The following is a 21,833-nucleotide window of genomic DNA, read 5'->3' as shown; positions in this document are numbered from 1 at the left end:
AGATATTTAATAACCCTATTTTCTATAATAAAAATAACTATTCTTTTTATAATTAAAATTAAAGGATTTAGCTTTACGCTTTACGCTATTATCTTAAATACGCGCTATATAAGCGCCGTCGTTTAAAGTTAATTTAGACTTCGAAATTTAATTCTTTAAAGACTTATTCTTAGCGAACCCCCTTAAAGATTTTAAATAGAAATCGCCGCCGAAATATATACGTTTTAAAATCTTTTTCTATATAATAGCCTAAATAAGAATTTCTTTTTATTATTTTAATATACTATTAGTATTTAAAATCTTATTTTTAAACTCTAATCTAAATTTAGCTAAGAAGAAATTAACTTAATATTTCTTAAAAAATAAGATTATATAGACCTCTAGCTTCTTTAAATAGATTTTAAAAATAAATATCTTCTAATTAAAGCGTTATTTAATCTTCTCTCACTTTTTATATATAAGAAGATAACGATTTACTAAATTCGCTACTAAATTAAATAAAAACTACTTAAAGAATTTAAAAGTTATATCTTCTAAATTATAAGTTTAATAGTATTTATATTATTAGATATTAAAATTACCTTCTAAGAATTATATATAATAAATAATTCTTAATTAATTAATAATAAAATATTTAGAACTTATAAGGAATTTAATTTCGACTTCGTAAAACCAGCGTAGATACTCTTTCTCACTAATATCCTTATAAGAATATATTCTTTTAAGGCGAAGTATTTTCATCTTAATTAATATATTCGCTAAAAACGCGATAATAATTAATATAGATAAGTTTCTACTAGTCGTAGATAATAAGCTAACGTTATAAAACTCGCGATTATAAGCCTCTAATATAGTTAATTCTTATTTTTATTCTAGGCGACAATTTTCGACCTTAGCGACTATAAGACATTCTTCTATAATAAAATCTTTCACTAATAAAAAATTCTTAAACTTATTATCAACGTTATAGCGGCTTTCGATATTACTTTTATTTTCTATTATATAGTTTAAAGATAAACTTAATATTATAATAATAATAGGCCTTTTCCTTTAAAAGATAGAGAGATTAGAATTATAAGAGCGTAGTCTATTAATAATTAATTAGCGAATATAGACTATAAAAGACGTAGTATCGTTATAGAATTTAATAGTATATTTAATAGTAGAATTAATCTCTAAGAAATACTAAAACTCCGAGGTATACGAAGTAAACCTATGTCCGCCAAGCCCCTAGGTATACGGGGCACATCATTAAAACTAAACCCTAAAAGGGACCCTAACGTAGCACATGCGATGTCGGCGCCTTAGCGTAAGCAGCGCTAAGACCCATAACGTATCAGGCCTAACATTATAATAGAAAGTCGATTAAAAGTCTTATTACTATCTATATATCGGCCTCGAATCTTACTATTATTATTATTTATATTCTTTTTATCTTTATATATTAGACTAGAGAGTAGATTAATTATAATAGAAAGTCGATCTCGAGATATTCTATTAAAATAATAGCTAAAGAGTCTTAAGAGCGTTTATCGCTTCGTTTATTATTTACGTGAAAATCTTATTCTTTAAATCTATCGACGTATATAAGTTTAAGTTATTATAAACGCTAATCATCTTCTTTCTATCTAAGTATCTCTTATTAATATTTTCAATTATATTAATTACGTTATTTAATAATCTCTTTTCTCTCTTTAAAATATCTTCGATAACTCGTCTTATAATCTCGTTATTAAGATCTTAAATAAGCTTTTTTAATAATTACTTATATAGCTCTTTAGATAAGTACTTCTTAAGAAATCGTTTCTACTACTTTAAGAAATAGAACTTCTTTCAAGCTTCGACTAATATATCTTATTTCTTTCTTATCGAAAACCTCGAGTAAAACGCTTTCTTTATTAGAGTTTAATTATCGAGTTACTTATTCTCTTACTTTTTAACTTATTTCTTAATAGTATAACTAATAACGCTATCTAGTAATAGTACTTTAGTAGTATTCGTAGAGAGTTCGTCTACGATATATTATAAGGTTAGAGAGACGAAGAAATACTCGACTTACTTTAGAAAGCGAATAGAATTCTCGTTTTCTAAATTATTCCCCGTGAAATTTGAGAGTTTAAATAAATTTCCCGATATAATAAAGAGCGATATAGGCTTCGATTATTGTTTTATCTAGTTAAATACGATAGCTTCTAGCGAAAATGAATTTAAAGGTAACTATTTACTATTAGAGAGATTTAGTAATTAATTTAAAAGACTAATTTAAAATTAAAAAGAATAATAATATTATCAACTAATTATATAGAGTAATACGTAATCTAAAACTTAATCGAGCTTTTAAATTATTAATTATAATTTAAATTACTAATTTAAAAGCTTAATTATCTAATTAGATCTTAATATAACTACTTATTTAAATATAGTAAAAATAAAGAAATAATCTATTTATTATACTTATCTATCTAGATATTATTATATATATCTCTTATTCTTATAGTATATAATAACTACGAGCTATTTAGTTAATTATATAGCTAGTTACTTAGCTAGCTACTTACTTAGTTACTTAATCTAATATTTTATAAGAGAAGAAGTAATAGAGTATAAAGAATATTACGAAGATAATTAGTAGTAGTAATAATATAATAAATCTACTCTCTACGATCTTATATTAATTCGATATTTAGTAAGAGAAGAAATTACTATAGTAGATAAATACGGAGATTATTACGAAGATAGTTAGTAGTAATAGTAATATAATAAATCTACTCTCTATAATCTTATATTAGCCCGATATTTAATAAGAGAAGAAATTACTATAGTAGATAAATACGAAGAATATTACGAAGAATATTACGAAGAAATTAAGCGGTAATAAGATTATTAATATTAAGAATACGACTCTACTCTTTAAGATTCTACGTTATATACTCTTTACGATTCTACGTTAAATTATTACTTAGTAAATAGAGAATATTACTATAATCTAGTCTACTATCTTTATATATCTAGATAATATCATATTATAATATATTATTATAATAAGTATATAAGAGAAGAATCTACTACGTCGATTATAGCTAATTAAATCTCTATAGATAAGAGTTATCTATCGAATAATATATATTTAAACGAATTAAAATCGTTCGATATATCGAAATATAACTCTCCGCGTATTTTAGCTATTATGTTTTTTAGTTACTTAATTTTATACTATATTTAGAATCTAACTCTAGAGAGATTTTAAAGAATTAATTCGTTCGTTCTATATATTATATATCTAATATTCTAATACGATATCTTATTTCGATAGCTATTTTATTATTTGAAAGCTTTTATCGCGATAGAAGAACTCGTAAGATATCTATTACTAATCAGTCTAGTATCTTTAATTCTTTTCGATATTTCAATACTTCTTACTATAAGAATATAACATTTTTTTTTTATAGATAATTATTATATACTTTATTAATAGAACGTATTAATAACGTAATATAGTGGCGATTATAATTTAATAGTCTAGTAATATAACTATAAAGATCGTTATAACGAGAGCTCTCTTATTAAAGAAGTTTATAATATATATTAGTATATATAAAAGAATAAGATAGGGCTGAACTAGAAAACCTTGAATTTGTATATATAGCCAATTATTAATTTATTAGGTCTACGCTTTTTGATTAGATACCGCGGGTAAATAAATTAGCGTCCGCAACCATCAAAATCTCCTTCCGCGCCTCCCTTATTAAAAAAATAGGTGTATATTATTAACATATAGAATAACTTTTTTATTTTCTATTAAAATTTTGAGATTTTTTTTTAAAATTTTGAAACGCTGTTTATGCTTTTCGAATTTTTAAGAATTTTGAAATTTAGTCTTATAATTATTAAAGCGCAAGGAATTCAAATATCGCTCACCAAAGTTCGCTCACTAAAGATCGCTTACCTACTTACTCGATAGCCCTAATTAAAAAAATGATTATGAATTTAATTTATAGGCCTTTACTCGTATATAATAAAAGAAGAAGAATAAGTAAAATTTAAAGAGATTTATAATTCTTCGATAAAGGTTTCGTCGAAGTCCGTGATATTACCTAATCGAGTTAGCGGTAGAAGAGTAGAACTATTTTCGTTTTAAATTATTTCTTTTAAAAAAACTACTAAATCTCCCTACTCTTGGGTGTCCTAATTGCGGCAGGAAATCACTTCGGTAAGACTGAGCTTGAAGAGCTCGGTACCCTGCTCTTGATAATAGCTACCTTCGAAGGCTTTGGACTTGTTAACCCTCCTTCCGTGTACTGTCTCTTTGTTTCCGAAGTTCTCGGGAAAGATTGGTAGATAGTAAAGCGAGTGGCTATGGGATCACTGCTTACGGTAGGAAACCTAACTTGTTTCGGGGTAAGATCGGCAGGCTGGGCAGGTGTAGATGAATAGTCCCGCTGAAGTTCAGCAAGTGCCAATGGCGTGTGTTTTTTGCGTTAAAGTAGAAAATCTAACATCTTTCTATTATATCGAATTTCTTTAGCGGGTTTTTAATCTCCTTCTCGTACTATCTTATATAAATCTAGTAAATCGTCTAACGATAACGAGTTCTTCTTATATTACTTATCTAATATTCGTTATCTTAATATCTTTAATAGATTATCTTCTTATAATAGAAAATTATCGATATAATATAGTTATTACTAATAAGAATATATTTCTTTCTTTTTTAAATATATATATTTTTATATTCTTATTCTCTTCGAGTATATATATTCTTATTTTATTATACTCTTCGAATATATTAGTATATATAATAGAATAAGATAGAGCTAAGCTTAAAAATCTTGAATTTATATATATAATTAATTATAAATTCGAGTTCTCTACGCTTTTTAATTAGATCGGCTAAGTTATCGTAGATAAATAAATTAGCGTTTATAATTATTAAAATCTCGTTCTTCCGCGTCTTCTTATTAAAAATTAGATATATATTATTTAATTTTAGAATAACTTTTCTTTTTATTATTAAAATCTTAAGATTTTTTTAAAATTATAGAACGAAATATAAGCTTTTAGATAAAAAAAGAACTTCTAAATTTAATCTTATTAATTATTAAAGCGTAAGAAATTTAAATATTACTTATTAAAGTTCGCTCGATAGTCGAATAGCTTTAATTAGATATATATTATTTAATTTTAAAATAATCTTTTTATTTTCTATTAAAATTTTAAGATTTTTTTTTTAAATTATAGAACGAAATATAAGCTTTTAAATTAAAAAAATTATTAAATTTAGTCTTATAGCTATTTAAAGGCAACGAATTTAAATATCGTCTATTAAAAGTTTACTTACTAAATTTACTCAATAGCCTTAATTAAAAAAAATGATTATGAATTTAATTTATAAACCTTTACTCGTATATTCTTATATCTTTATTCTCTAAGTATATTTAAAATAATTCATTTAAAGTTTTATAAGATAGTTCTATAGAGTAATTTAATTTAATAATAATAAGATTATAAATATTCGATTTTTAATAGAGATATTAAAGTATAGAGCGATTATAGTAAAGAGAAAAATAAGAAATTAAATAGAACTCTTAATATAGAAGAGAGAGATTATTATTTCTAAATAAATATAATTAATTTATAAAGAAACTAGTAGTATTATTAGAATTATAAAATAAATTAAAATATATATAATATGCTAAATAATAAATTAATTTAAGATATTTAGCGAGTATAAATTCTCGAGTTGATATTTTAGCGTAAAGAATATTAATAAAATAGTACGAGTTAATTAATCGAGAGGTCTCGAATCGAACTAAGTTGTAAGCGTTAAACTTTAATTTAATATTAAATTAATTTAGCGTAAGTCTCTCTATAATAAGTTATTTAATTAATATTAATTATACTTAGCGATAACGATAGTAAGATTTATATATAATTTAATATAATCTTAAAATATATTAAGAATTATATTAATAAGGGGAGTATTAAAATTTAATAACTTAGTTCTATTATACTTAATATAAACTATAAGTAATAGTACTTCTTTATAGAAAAATAATAAGCCGTTATTAATTTTATTAGATTATAAGCTCGATTTAACGAAACTTATTACTACGACGACTTCCTTCGTAAGAAGTTATTAAAGATATTCTTACGTTATATTAATTTAAATTATAGAGTAGAGATTCTAATCGATATTCGCTACGTTAATATAAGTTATAAATTACTACCTCTACGACTTCTTAACGTAATTTTATATCTTATAGATTCTACGATATGATATCGATTATAGCACTATTAAAGATAGAAGATTAAGAGACTTAGGGCTAGAATTTAGAGGAGGAAAGTAAAAGCGTATTAGATAAGGTAGCTAGGGAAAAACTCGATAGTTAGAAAGATATTAGATATTAGTATTAGATGTCAGTGTTAGAGCTAACGACGCCTATACTCGATATTAATATTAGAAGCTTATATATTTCGAAGCTTATAAATTAATTACTCGATATACTCTATAATACGTTATAAAGTTCTCTACGAAGGTATTCGATAAGATAGCTAGAGGAGAACTCGATAGTTAGAAAGATATTAGATATTAATATTAGATATTAATACTAGAGTTAATAATATTTATATTCGATACTAGTATTAGAAGCTCGTATATTTCGAAGTTAAATTAATTACTTAATATACTCTATAGTAAGTTATCTCGAAAAGCTCTACTACGATAGACATATATACTTATATCTAAAGTACTCTTTTCGATTTCCCTATACGAGCGAGGTTTACGAGTTTAAGAAGGCTTTAAAGTAGAATATAGATAATTAATTTATATAGAAAGTTATAGCTATAGTTCTAGAGGGAAATAAATAGATCTTCGCTATAGAGAGAGTATTAAAATTTAGCATCTCAGCTCTATTATACTTAATATAAACTATAAGTAGTAATACTTCTCTATAGAAAAATAATAAGTCGTTATTAATTTTATTAGAGAGCCGGCTTAATAGACTTAAACTAAGACTATTATAAAGTAATATAGATCTAAAAAATCGAATTACGAACGCGAAAAAAAAAAAGAGTCGTTATAAATATCGAACGATTTTAATTTATTTAAAAACGCGATATCTAAGATATTACTATATCTAATAAACTACTTTCGAGTATTATTTATAGAAATCGTCGATTATATTTTAATAATTTTCGAATTCGCTATTATTCGAGTTATACTATTTAAGATTATTATTTATAAAGAATAATAAGATACTCGTAATTACGAAAGTAATATTATTATTAGCGAACTTGATAATAAATAATTATCTAGATTAATCGTTTTATATATAGTTATAATATATTCGAAAATAGCGTTTTATATTCTAATTAGCCCGTTTAGTCTATTTATCGATTTTAAGATAGAAGGCTATTAATAACTTAGCCTTAATTTCGAGTCGTTTATAAAAGACTTTTCATATTATCGATATAAATTAAAAACTCTTATTTAAAACTATTAACGTCGATAGATCGTATAAGCGAAAGACCTCCTTAAATAATATATTAATCGTTTTTTTAATTATAATTTCTTTATCTATATTAGAGTACGCGATATAGTATTATTTCTTAATAAGTCGATCTATCGCTATTTAGATAGTATTATATTTATTAAATATAGATAAACCCGTTATAAAGTCTATCGAGATATTCTATTATTACTTTTAAGAAATCGATAATAATTATAGTAAACTATATTCTTAATCGCGAGAGGCCTTAGATTTATAATAAGCGTAGTAATTTCGAATATAGATAGTAACGATAGCTCTTATATCTTATTAATAATATTCTTACTTAAATAGCTTATAGATATAAGCTATATCGAGATATTTATATAAGAATTAATCGTATACTTCGCGAATAACGTTAATATATAAATCTTCTAATATCTATAAGCGATTTTTATAATAGAATATCTTATTCTCTATAATATACTTATTAAGTATAACTCCGCGAAGTTTATTCTTATCTTTTATAATTATCTTATAAATCTTATTATAAAATTTATTAGTCTTATTTTTTTAAATTATTTAATAAAAGATAAAGTCGTTAATAGTTTAAATCTTAATATTTTTATTATTAAGCTTTAAATAATTAGATATAAGTATTATCTAATATTACTACTTTAAGCGCTTATTCTCTAAATTATTTAATTTAAAATCGATTATATATATAAAAGCGTCGACTTTAACGTTTTAAGACTTTAAATAATAAATAATTTTAATATTAAATTTAAATAGTATATTTAAATAGCGAGCTTAGTAATAACTTAGATTTCTTTCTTTAATAAAATATATTAAGTTTTTATAATTTATAAAGATCTTAATAAAAATATTAATATACTTTAATTTAAAATACTAGTATTTTAAATAGCGAATAATAGCTAATAGCTTCTTATTATAGATCTAATAATTATATTTAATTAGAATAAGATTCTTACTATAAAAAGCTATCGAGTATAAGATTTTATCTTTATTATACTAAGATAGAATATTATTATTAATATAATTAGAGAAGTTTATTTTAAGTATAATATTCTTCGATCTATCGAAATAGCGTAGAATTAAAGCTCTTATAATAATTATCTTTAATAAATAAAAAGCTTTTTAATAGGTCGATAATTAATTAAATATTACTTTCTTAACTATAAGTTTTATTATTAATTTTATAATCTTTAAGAAATCTCTTATAAATCGATAATAGAAGTTATAAAAATTAATAAAGATTTATATCTTCTTTAAATTAATAGAAGTAGATTATTTAATAATAGCTTAAATTTTAATAAAGTTTATATAAAGATCGTTTTTTAGATATAAAACTCGTATTTAAGAATATCTATTTATAATCGAGTCTCTTATAACTTTTAAAAAATCTTTTAAATATATAATATATATTTCTTTCTCGATTAATTATAAATAAGAATATCGTCGAGATAGACTTAGTAGAAGTCGTTTAGATATTTAAATAGAATATTATTTATATATTATTAATAGATAATTAGACTATTAATTAGATCGAAGAAGAGTATTTAATACTTATATATATCGAGAGAGATAACGAATATAGTAAAATTCTTACTATTAAAGTATATATATAATTTATTAAATGCGGCTATAATATCTAATCGAGTAAGATATTTATAATCTTAAATTCTCGCGAGAACTTTATTTATTAATAAAATTAGATATTAATTTCTTTTAATAATAGTATTTAGTCTTCGATAGTTTATATAAAAGCGTAGATCTTTATTTAATTTCTTAGTAAATAGAATAGATAATGCGAATAAAGTATAACTAGATATTATAAAATCCGTTTTTAAATACTTATCTAAATACTTCTTAATTTATTTTAACTTATATTCTAATATAGAATAGACTTAACTCTTCGATAATTCGACGATATCGATCTCTATAAATTTTAGTTTATAATTATAAAAACGATATAATAGTAGTTTATTTATCTTCGTTCTATTAAAAATATTTAAATAATTATAATATTTCGCGAGGAGTTTTCGCTTAATATCTTTAAAATTAACGATTTTAATAGCGCTAATTTAAATAAAATAATTCGATTTATAATATCTCTTTTTTTTTTTTTTTAATTATAAGAATATAGCTTATTAACTAATATATAAGAATTATATAATTTCTTCTAAGAAGATAACTTCTTTAATAATAAGTTATAGATCTCATTTATAATAAAAATAAATAGTCGATTTCCCTTATTACGCGCTAATTAATAATATAATATAATATTAATTTTAATAATATTAATAAATTATAGATTTATATCTTATTTTTATCTTATATCTTAAAGAGTAGATATTAATTTCTTTTTATTAATTAATTTATTAAAGACGTTTAAATTAATAATAAAGTTCGAGTTATTATTATATATAGATTAGAGAGAAGGTTCTTTTCTTAAGATAATCTATAAAATAAAAGATTTCGAATTTAATAAGATAGCGAGATTCTTCGTTATTAAGATCTCGTTATTATTATAATTATAGCGATCTAATATAAAAAGAATCTTATCTTTTATTATATTAAGAAGTATTCTATATTTATTTATTTATAATTTTTTTAAAATTATATTATATATAAGAGAGGCGATAAATATAAAATACGTTTTCTTTTAATAGCTATTTATTATTATTATTAAAAGTAAATAATAGATAATAGACTTTATCGCGATTCGATTATTATAATTTTTTAAAGATTTAGATTTTAATAGTAAAATTAATTTTAATAGTAATTCTTTATAAATTCTATAAAATGATTTAATAATTATATATATTTTAATATATTTATTATTAATAAGAGTATTTTAGAGTAAATATTTTTATACTTATAACGATAATATAACTTATATTCTAAAAGAACGAAGTATTTAATAGATATACGTTATAGATCCCTTATCGTAACTTTAATAGAGATTATTCGTTTTTTAAATTTTTAAAGACTTCGTAAGCGTTAATTAATAGATTTATCTTATATTTATTATTAATAATAAATTTATAAATTCTTATCTTTTATAAGATCTTCTTATTAGTATTAATCTATTTTTATATTAAATAATTATATCTTATATAGCTTATCTTTCTATAATTAAAATATATTAAATTTCTTAAATCTATATTAATTATCGCTTTCGATATATTTTAAAAGATATTTAAAATATAAATATTTAATATAATAGCGAAAGGCGTATAATTCTCGATTATAGCGATAATCGTTTTTCTTATTTAAGTTATAATAATTTTAAAAATTATTTTATTAATAATTAAAGCTAGACGTTATTTATAGTCTACGCGCTATAAATTATTATTATCTATAAAATATTTCTTAATATTTCTTAATATTTCTTAATATTTCTTAAAGATATAAATTTATAATTAGAAAGAATTATAAAAACGAAGTAAAGTCGAATATATATTTATAGTTTAATATTAAAATTATCTTTTAAATAGATTTTATTATAATTAAGTATAAAATTAAGTTTAATAAGTTTTATATAAAATCTATTAAAGAGCTAGATTATCTATTAAAGAGAATTATAATTATATCTTATCTTTTTATAATAATTTATCTCTTTATAAATCTTAATTAATTAATTTATAATCTCGCTAATTAATATATAAAGATTTATAATATTTTTATATCTTCTATTTAGAATATAAAAGATCGCTTTTCTATTTATTTTTAATAGAAAATAAATAATTTAAAATATCTCGATAGAGTAATAATTCTTATTATTTAATAACTTTTTCTTTATTTTAACTAACTAATTCTCTTATATAAAATTCTTATTATTAATAAAAAAGAGAGAATTTAGTAATTTAATAGATTTCTCTTTTCTATAAATAAAAAGTAGAACTTAAGTAAGCTTTAATAAAGTTAACGCTTATATCTTAGAGATAATTTATAAATCTTTAAGTATATCTAATTATATTACTATTAGCTATTATCGAAGCTCTCTATTATATTTTTATAACTTTTTAATCTTAATATTAACTTACTTTAAGCGTTATTAAATCTTATTTTATTAATTTACTATCTTATTCTTTTTAATTTTAAAATTAATATATTATTTAATTATATCTCGAAATTAATCTTATTAATAGCGAAGATTACGAAGTATAATAAGAAATTAATTAGACTTCTTATCGATTTAATAATATAACTAATTAATATTAACGATTTATTAAGAATTTATAATAATCTCGATATTCTCTACTATATTATTAGATAATAAGAATTATTAATAATTAAATATCTAAATAAAAAGATTATTAACTCGATTTATCTTACTTAATTATATATTTAAAATTTATAATAATTTTAAAATAAAAAAAAGAGAATTACGTTATTTCTCTTAAGTTTTTAATATTATAAATACTAAGCGAAGAAGAAAAAGAAATCTTTTCTTATAATATCTTTTATAAGGCTTTACTACAAATTCGAAAAATAATATTATATAAATTTTTTTTAATATTTTACGAAGATTTTTTTCTTAATTTATAGATTATTTAAACTATTATAAAAATTATAAATAATCTAAATATCGTTCTTTTAAATACTTTTACTTCGCTTAGAAAATTAATTATATAATTATTAAATTAAATAATAATTTTTTTAAATTTATTAGTCGTATAAATAAACTAGTTTAATAATTACTTTATTTCTTTAACTAGTTATAAAATCGTTATACTATCTCGATAGATATTCTTTATAATATATTATCTGTATAGTAGATTTATCTAGAGATATAATAATTTAACTTAATATCTTATTAAAGCCTCTATTAATAGATTTCTTAAATTTATTTATTAATTTAAATATAATAAGTAAGATAACTTAGTTATAGTATTAGAATTAATATAAATATAATATTAATATAAATATATTAAATAAGATAATTAGATATCGAATAATTATATAAATAAAAGATATTAGATAGTAGTAGATAGCTCTACTAAGATACGCTAGGCCTTAATAGGTTATAGGGCTGAATGATATATTAAGGGAGATGTAGGGTACGCTTATAACATACTTAACAGGCATGGAATGCTTAGCGGGTATAAAATGCTTGACGGGCATGAAATGCTTGGCGGGCATGAAATGCTTGGCGGGCATGAAATATTCGGCGGGCATAAAATATTTAGCGAGTATAAAATGCTTAGCGGGTATGATAAAAACCTAAGTCTTTAGATCGCGGAGGTCGCTTTTCTAAGGGGGATCTTTTATACCCTCTTAGAGGATTTAGTTATACTAAAGACTCTTATAGATATATTCCTTAATAATTTTTTGGGCGCCGCACTCAGGTATTCTGGGGGCAATTTATGTATGATTTTCTTTCAAAATTTGGGGCGTTGAGGGCTCTTTTCTTCTTCTTTCAAACTCGGGGCGCTTAACACCGCAGCGAGTGATTGATCCAATCCGGGGCTGGGAATCTCGAGAGGCGATGCATCCGGCTGGGCCTTGGCCGCCTATAAAACCCTCTGCGGGATAACCCCCGTATTGTGCCCGGTATAAAGAAAGATCTCGAGCTCTCATCAATATATATTGCGCTGTGCGATCGATATGAGGAAGTTCTTAGCGTTTACTTATAAAAGTGGAGACACTCCTTAGGGCCAAACGTTGACAAAGTCCCCTTCTCTTCCCTATGCGTGCTCGCTAGGGAAAATAATTATAGAGGAGGACCGACTAGACAAACGACCAACGGACACGCCGAAATGACCCTCCAAAATCTGCCGCCCTCAATCTGGCCCTTACAAACCCCCTTCCACCCCCTCCTTTCATCAGTAATCATCCACCCGTTCAACTATTCGGCACACAGAGGAGACACGTAACAACCTCTCATAGAACCACTCATGGAACTCGTCCCTCACTTCGCGCGCCCAACGCTCCTCCATCGGCACAGCAGCGGCGGCGGCGGCGGCGAATGTCATATACATCTGTTCCAAGATATGCACCACCTGCGCGAGATACGTGTGCGTGTGATGTGAATCTGTGAGTTCTTCACATTGATGGTATATTGCTGCCTCCTTTTTTCCACTGCTATAAGGGAAAGAGGGGGAGGAGATGAGATGATGATAGAGCGTCTGATTTTCAAAGGCGATGTCCGTCGGAGGTATTGCCATGGCGTCTTGATCAAGAAGCTTGCCTGTCTGTGTCGTATGAGTTGATGTCATTAAGGGAGAGGAGGATGGCTGAGAGATATCATTGCGAGTGCGGCAGCGGGGGTGGTGTCGTTTCATCTCCTTCTCGTCAAATTTGTCAGTGAAGGGTATGAGCCTATCGTAACTTGCGGGTGTGTCCGCTTTTGTTTCTGCTCGGGCGGCCCGGACGGCTAGCTTATGGGAGTGATGAAGTGCGGCGCGAGCTTCCTGGGGGTGGGAGCAAAGGTTTTGGTTTTCGAAGGCGCCGTAGAGGTCCTGGGAAAGGAAGATGGCTAAGGTGAAAGCGTGAGGGTGACAAGATGCCGTGAAGGCTGCGAGGGCGGCTAGAGTAATGTTTGGGGGATGCTGCTGGTTGGACACGTTGAAGGAATGAAAGATTTGGTGGTGAGTTGAGGGGTTGATGATTTGGCTAAGGGCGAGCTGGAGGTTAAGATTGCGCCGTTTCTTGCTAAGGGGGAAGGATGGCGTTGCGGAGATATTGTTGCAGGAAAGAATAGCAACTGAGGACTCGTACTGAATGATCATGTAGCAGGCCGCCACTGCGACGGCGAGAAGGGTAAGGGTGAGAAGGGCAAGGGCGAGAAGGGCAACGGCGAGAAGGGTAAGGGTGATCTTAGAAATACGTAGCCAGTGGAACTGTCTTCGACAACCCAGCGGCCAAGGCATGATGTGGCAAAGCTTTCCAATCGTAAGCCATCTTCTTGAATCACTACTCGCACTGCTTATAGGGGTAGCTTCCTCCCTTATGAAGCCAGGCCCATTGACGCCTTGATCGTCTCCTTCTCCTTCTCTTTCTCTTTGTCCAGGGTTTGACGTTTCGCTCTGCTCTTGGCCTGTTGCCGTTATCGGTACCGGGGCAGGAGAGCTACGGTCCTCGACTGCAGCCCATATTTTTGCCATACTGCGAGGAGACATAGCGAGGATGAAGCATCTCTCTAGCCTAGGTATGTCGCTAGTATGCGATAAGGGAAGTAGGGATGGGCGGCATCGTACATGTATGCTAACTGTTGCTGGAGTCAGTAGTCCTTGGGAAGAATTTGAGGCTCGGGAGGACGTACGGAGGGCATTCAGACGAGCTTGCAAGGGAGGATAACTGGAGTGAGCTTGTAGAGTACACGTAGAGTATGCGCAGTGTCTGTGAGGGAAACAATGGCAAATGGCGGAGATGGAGATGGAGATGGAGATGGTAAATGCGTAACTCCTCCCAAAGCCGTTCCCTTATCGTCGCGTTCAGCAGTCATTTCTATTTCCATTTCCATTTCCGTCGGAGTATCCGATAACCGCCGAGCCGAGGCAATATTTTAGCTTCAAAAACCGCGTCTTTCAAGAACGCGACTTTTTTACATCCTTCCTTACGGAGGTCGGCACCAAAAGTCCTAGACATGCCAAGACAAGGGTCCAGGTAGGGCTGAGTGCTTGGCATACTTCCAAATTTTATGGATAGCATTATTATTCTTTATTTTAATAAGTATTAATACTCTATATAATAGCGATATAGTATATATATATAAAGTATAAATATACGAAGTATATATATAATAGCGATATTAATAGAATATATAATAGTAATAATATTAAAGTATTAATTATAATATAAAGAAATAGAGAAAGAGTATAAAGACTTTTAATATATAAGTCTTATTTATATAATATAATAAATAGAAATCTTCTTATTATTCTCTATCTTAATTATCTTTTATTAATATATTTAATACTTAAAGTATTAATTATAATAATAAGACTCGAATTTAAATACTTATTAAGTCTTATTAATTATAAATAAAATATTATATTATTTAAAAAGATATATTAAAAATTTATAAGAAAGTCGAAAGATAATAACTATATTATTAAAATTATAAGCTTATTTAATAAATAATTTAGAAATAAATAGAGTAAATATCGAGATATATTATAAAGATAATACGTTTTAAAGATAATAACGAGTATAGAAAAGATTATAAAAAAGATAATATATAATTATACGACTTCGTCGAGCGAGCTAATAAGTATATACGTAATTATATAAAGTATTATTATTAAATAAATATAACTATATAGAAAGTATTAAGAATATTAAGAGTATTAAGTATTTTAACGCTATTTAGAACTTTTAATATCGATCTTCGTACTATTTTATTAAATATAATCTAATATAGTTAAAATTACTACTCTATCTTAGTCTAATAAAGACGAACTATATAAGATCTAGAAACGTTAAAAAAAAGAGGCTACGATCGAGATAAGAAAGAAAAAACTTAAGTAACGTAATATTCTTCTTCGACGTATATCTATATTATTTAAATATTAACTACTATAAATCGAGTATCGTATATCTATTAATTACTTTTCGAATAACTTTATAATTCTCTTATATCTAGTATTTAATCTTATATAGACTACTATTATCTAGATATATACTTTATAAAAATATAAATTTATATACTTCTCGATAGAGTTCTTTAGATTCTTATTAAAAATCTATCTATATTTTAAAGCTAAAAATCTTCGTCGCTATTATAATCTATATAGAAATCTATTACGAAGAGTAATATTAAAAGTTCTATATATACGCTAAATCTCTTAATATATTTAATATTTTAATATTTTTCTTAAATAGCTTTATTTTTCTAGTAATAATACTTTATATAGCTATATATATACTTATCTACTCGCTTTATAGAGTTATAGAGCCATATATTATCTTTCTTATAATCTTTTCTATACTCGTTATTATCTTTAAAATAAATAACCTTTATAATATATCTCGATATTCGCTCTATTTACTTCTAAATTCTCTTTTATATAAACTCGTAATTTTAGTAATATAATTAATATTTCTCGATATCTTTATAAGTTCTTAATATATCTTTTTAAGTAATTTAATATTTTATTTATAATTAATAAGACTTAATTATATTAAAATTCGAAGAGTTATTATACTAGAGTATTTAAATAATATTTATTAATATATAAACTACTTTCTAATATTTTAATATATAGACTAAAGTCTTATCTTCTATAACTATTATATTAAATTACTCTTATTTACACTTCTAAGCGAATTTTAAAAACTTTAAAATAAGAATCTATATTTAATAAGAAGAAGAAATATAAGAAATATAAGCGTATATATCTTTTTCTGATAGCGATATCAATTAATTCCTCTCTTTTTTCTCTTAATAATAACTTTTCTAATCTTAATAGTAAACTTCCACTCGGGTTTCTTGCTAGAAAGATTTCGTAAACCTATTTATTATATATCGATCTTAAGTTTTTAAACTTCTTTAATCTTAGCTTTTAAAGTATTATTAATTTTAGCGAAATTCGCGATATATTCTTTCTTTTTAATTATAGTTTCGACTTTTTAAATATAGTATAACCCCTTCTTATTATATAAGAAATAACCCTAGAATATAAACTCTATAGTATCTACGAAACGACGTTATATAGTAGATTTAATAAAGATTTTATTAGGTTATCGCTATACACGCACTTTTTTTATTAAGAATTTAAGATTATATTAATTTTATTACTTTAAATTATCTTCTTTTAATACTCTATAATTTAATCTTAATACTATAAAGCGAATTAATATCAAGCTTTCATTATAACTTTTATAAGAGAGAGTTTTTTAGTAATCTTATAGGGTCGAAAATTATTTCGTTTAAATATATATAGAATTATTATTAATAAGAGTTTTTATTTAGTAATTAATATAAATAAAGTTTTCTTATAGTTATAGCGATCTCTTTATATAGCGATTATAATAGTACTCTTAATCTCGAGAATAATAATTAAAAGTTATTTAGATCTTAATATATTACTTATATATAATAGTAATAATTTCTAAGACTTACTAGAATTAAATTCTCTATTACGAGCTTATTTCTATAAACGATTAATAGTAAAGCGAGAGATCTCGATAATAGTAGTAATAATTTTAGCTATAATATTAGCTTCGATTAAAGTAAGTATTTAAAATCTAATATCGTTATTATAATTAATAGCTTAAGCTTTATCTATAAATATTTTAATATAAAGAATATAAAGAGAATTACTTCTTATAGCTATATTAAGAACTTTATATATAATATAAAATCTTAAGATTCTCCTCCTTTTTTATAGGCTAATACGTTTAGTATTAATATCGTAATTTAATAAATATACTCTTTATATATAGCTATAACGTCGCTATAACGCGTATATACTTTATATATATACTCTTCGTATATATATATCTTATATATATAGTATTAATATCGCTATTAGATAAAAAGTAGTAATATTAAGAATATTTAAAATATTAAGAATATTTATTAAGAATATTAAGAGTTTTAATATATATATAAAACTTTTAATATTATTCTTTATACTTTTCTACTATTTATAATTATTAAAGAATTAATAATATTACTTTAATATCTTCGATTCTCACTAGCGAAATAGCACGAGATCGCTATATACTTCTTCGAAGAATAATTTATTATTTAGATTCTAACGAAGAGAATTCTTTTACTATTAATAAGAATAGATATAAAAAGTTTATATAATATAAAAAGCTTCTTTTATTTATCGATAAGATACGAAGTAATTAAAAGAAATTACGTACTTTAAGTTTCTATTATATAATTAATAAATATATAATTAAGAAGATAAGACGTACTTATTATTTTATTATAGCTTTAAATAAGCTAATTAAAAAGAAATATAAGATTTTTATAATTAATAATAAGAGCTATCTCTATAACTATATATAATATTTATCTAAATAAAATCTTAAGAGTAGATTTAAAGTTAAAGATCTCGAAGATATAAGCGCTATAGTCTTTAATTTAGTTACTAATATACTATCTTCTAACTTTATTCTCTTTATAAATAATTATTTTACTAAATTAAAGCTAATTAATAAGTTAAAGATTATAAAAATAGCTATATATAAGACTATAAAGCTAAATTAAATAAATCTTTTAAAATTACTTATAGAGATAAAATATCGATTTATAAAGAATATCTTATACGATATTCTTACTATAGTAATTTAGAATAATATTCTTATAGTAATCTAATAGAATAATAATCTTATTTTAGTTCTTATTACTATCTACGATATTAGAGAGATTAATAATATTATTATTAAAAAGAGAAAGCGTTTTAATAGAATAAGTATTAATAATCGTATTATCTTATCTACTTTTAAGGAGGATAGAAATAATATCTAGTAAAAGAATTTCGATATTTCGAAGATCTTTTTCTAGTATAATAGATATATAAGAGAGATTAATCGATTTAATATATTAATAACTAAATATTCTTTTTATAGAGCTTATAATCGAATATAAATACTCTAATTTTATTAAAAATTAAATAAAAGTCTTTCGAATACTTTTAAACTTTATAAATCTATAGAAATATTTTATTAGAAGTATTAGAGGTTTCTTAAATAGATAATAGTAGAATTACTTAAGAAAGGTAGAAAAGATAGACGATCTCGATAACCTTTTATCTTACTTTCTACTCTATCGAAACTAATATAAGATAATTATATATAATAAGACTTAAAGATTATTCGATAGTATTTTATATATCGATTAGATTATTAGAAGAAAGGATTTTAAAGATTTAATAAAGAAATAAGTAGTAATAGTAAGGGAGTACGAAAGATTAAAGAGGGATATATTATCTATAAAATCTCTTTATATAAGAAAGAAACTTATATAGAATAATTCTACTATAGAAGAAATTAAATAAAGTTTATATAATAGATTACGATTATTTAATATAAATTATATAGTAGTTTTATAGTAATAGTATAAATCATAATACTAGAATTCTTAAGTATTATCTCTCGGCGGTTATCGGCTTACTTTCTTAATACTCGAGACTTAAAATCTTAAATAGCTTCTACGCTAAGAAGCTAGTAATTAATTAAATCCTCGAATTTTATAATTTCTAATTTAAAATATATCTTATTTCTTTATTTTTAATTTAAATATAAGTATATTTAAAAGCGAAGATATTATAAGACTAAATCTCGAATATTAGCTTTATTAAATTATTCTATTTAATTTCTTTAACGTTATATAATAAATAATAATAAAATAAGTTTATAAAATTATAGAATTAATTATACGCTTTTAATTTAATATAGCGAAAATAAAATTTAATAAAGTATTCGTAAAGATATATTAAAAACTAAGATTTATTAAGCTTACGAGAAGAGTTTCTTAATAAAAGCTCTCGAAAAGCTTTTAAAAAGCTCTCGAAGAATTAGAGAAGTTTTAGAGAGTCTTCTTTTAAGTATATTAAACGAGTTTAGATCTATAAATTAAATTTATAATCTATTTTTTTAATTAGAGCTATCGAGTAAATTTAATAAGTAAACTTTAATAAGCGATATTTGAACTCCTTGTTTTTAAATAATTATAAGATTAAATCTTATAATTCTTTTAGCGTTAAAAAGCGTAAACTATATTCTATAATTTTAAAAAAGAATATTAAAATTTTAATAGAAAATAAAAAGGTTATTTTATTTATAAATAACGTATATCTATTTTTTTAATAAGAGAGCTCGAGAGAGCTAGCGAGCTAACTTAAATAGTCTAGCTAGAAGATAAAATAATCTCGATTTTATAATTAGTTATATATATAAATTCAAGATTTCTAAGCTTAGCTCTATTTTATTTTATTATCTTATATACGAGTAAAGATCTATAAATTAAATTTATAATTTTTTTTTTAATTAGAGCTATCGAGTATGTAGGTGAGCGATCTTTAATAAGCGAACTTTAGTAAGCGATATTTGAATTCCTTGCACTTTAATAATTATAGAACTAAATTTAATAATTCTTTTTTTATCTAAAAGTCTATATTTTATTCTATAATTTAAAAAAAAAATCTTAGAATTTTAATAGAAAATAAAAAAGTTATTCTAAAATCAAATAATGTATAGTTGATTAAGGCTATTCGACTGTCGAGCGAACTTTAATAAGCGATATTTAAATTCCTTACGCTTTAATAATTATAAGATTAAATTTTAAAATTCTTAAAAATTCGAAAAGCATAAATAGCGCTTTAGAATTTAAAAAAAAAATCTTAAAACTTTAATAGAAAATAAAAAAGTTATTCTATATATTAATAATATACACCTATTTTTTTAATAAGGGAGGCGCGGGAGGGCGAGATTTTAATAGTTACGAACGCTAATTTATTTACTCGTAATAAGTTAGTTAATCTAGCTAAAAGACGTAATAATCTTAAATTTATAATTAACTATATATATAAATTTAAGATTTTCTAATTTAACCTCTATTTTATTCTTTTATATATACTAATATAATTAATTATAAATTTAATAGATTTATATTTTTTAATTAGATATTATAAGTAAATAAATTAGCGTTCGTAATTATTAAAAAAATAGATATACGTTATAAATATAGAGAATAAATTTTTTATTTTCTATTAAGATTATAAGTTTTTTTTTTTTAAATTATAAAACGAAATATAAGCTTTTAGATAAAAAAAGAATTTCTAAATTTAATCTTATAATTATTAAAGCGTAAGAAATTTAAATATTACTTATTAAAGTTCGCTCGATAGTCGAATAGCCTTAATTAAAAAATAGATATATATTATTTAATTTTAGAATAACTTTTTTATTTTCTATTAAATTTCTATTATTTCTTTCAAATTATAGAATAAAATATAGGCTTTTAGAAAAAAAAGAATTTTTAAATTTAGTTTTATAATTATTAAAGCGTAAGAAATTTAAATATCGCTTATTAAATATCGTTTACTAAAGATCGCTTATTAAAGACGCTTATTAAAGATCGCTTATTAAAGATCGCTATTAAAGACTTATCTATTTACTTAATAGCTTTAATTAAAAAAAATTATAAATTTAACTTTTAAATCTTTACTCGTATTAGTATATATAAAAGAATAAGATAGAGCTAAATTTAAAAATCTTGAATTTATATATATAGTCAATTATAAATTTATTAGATCTACGCTTTTTAATTAAATCGACTAAGTTATCGTGAATAAATAAATTAATATTCGTAACTATTAAAATCTCATTCTTTTATATCTCTCTTATTAAAAAATAGAT

General features: G+C 23.6%; 1 protein-coding gene across 1 annotated transcript; it reads right to left on the bottom strand.

The window, feature by feature from the left end:
- Window positions 1-13,339: 13,339 nt before the first annotated feature.
- HO173_008252 (uncharacterized protein) lies at window positions 13,340-14,635 on the bottom strand (the record flags this gene model as incomplete). The annotated part of the gene is made up of 1 exon (XM_037310152.1): window positions 13,340-14,635. One exon carries the CDS (start codon window positions 14,633-14,635, stop codon window positions 13,340-13,342), a length of 1,296 nt encoding a protein of 431 aa, XP_037162938.1.
- Window positions 14,636-21,833: the final 7,198 nt, after the last annotated feature.

The sequence above is a fragment of the Letharia columbiana genome (genome assembly GCF_014066305.1).
Source record: "Letharia columbiana isolate WasteWater2 chromosome Unknown Sc0000029_s0, whole genome shotgun sequence".
Taxonomy (NCBI): Eukaryota; Fungi; Ascomycota; class Lecanoromycetes; order Lecanorales; family Parmeliaceae; genus Letharia; species Letharia columbiana.
This window is presented reverse-complemented; position numbering and strand designations above follow the sequence as displayed.